At 56.0% G+C, this 718-nt stretch overlaps 1 protein-coding gene across 1 annotated transcript in view; it reads left to right on the plus strand.

The window, feature by feature from the left end:
• Nucleotides 1-91: 91 nt before the first annotated feature.
• The window catches only part of FIBRA_05383 (uncharacterized protein), a gene marked incomplete at both ends in the record, with an annotated part of 2313 nt that continues 1686 nt past the window's right edge, over nt 92-718 (plus strand). Inside the window, 4 exons of the mRNA XM_012327150.1 lie at nt 92-282; nt 339-418; nt 474-515; nt 559-601. Coding sequence (XP_012182540.1) covers nt 92-282; nt 339-418; nt 474-515; nt 559-601 — 356 coding nt within the window. The remainder of the gene's footprint in view (nt 283-338; nt 419-473; nt 516-558; nt 602-718) is intronic.

The raw sequence follows: 718 nt of genomic DNA on the forward strand, positions 1-718 counted from the left end.
TAGCTCCAGCATCGCGTCGGGGTCGACCACGACGTCTGCGATTCCGGCGAGTGAGACGGTCGCGCCGGCGAGCGACGACCCGAACTATGTGATGTGGAACACGACGACTACGAGCGATTCGAGTGTGCAGGCTGTGAGGATTGGGAGCACGTCGAGCGAGACGGTGAATCTGCAGCCGATGCGGGGCACGCTCGGGACGACGATCCTCGGCCAACAGAATATGGCACTGCAAGCACAGAATCCCGATATCCTCGCGCCACCGACGACGGACAGCGGGGTGATGTGTGTCGTTATTTTAGTTGGACGATATGTGGAGAGACTAACTTATGCTGGTGCAGTCCGGGCGGAAACATCAAGTGGCCGATGACTCTGAGCCCCATGCGGCTGCAGACGGGTGGCTGGGCGAGACAGCAGAATAGTGAGTGCTGGCGTGCTCTTTGAAAGAAACACGAATTCTGAAAAATCACTCGTAGTCAACCAGATGCCAATCGCAACCTGTGGGTACTTGCGTGGATGTATGTGGATCAGTAGTTCTGGTACTGAGTGGACCTTTTACAGCTATGGCTGGTGTCGACATGCGTCTTGAAGCCGGCGCAATCCGGTAAGCGGTCTTTGAACTGTGTTGTGCACCTGGGCTTGTGTCGCTGACGTGTTGATGCAGGGAGCTACATTGGCACAAGACAGCTGAAGTTAGTGTTCCCTCTTCCAACCTTTCCTC

Source organism: Fibroporia radiculosa (genome assembly GCF_000313525.1).
Source record: "Fibroporia radiculosa TFFH 294 genomic supercontigs, scaffold4387, whole genome shotgun sequence".
NCBI classification, from domain to species: domain Eukaryota; kingdom Fungi; phylum Basidiomycota; class Agaricomycetes; order Polyporales; family Fibroporiaceae; genus Fibroporia; species Fibroporia radiculosa.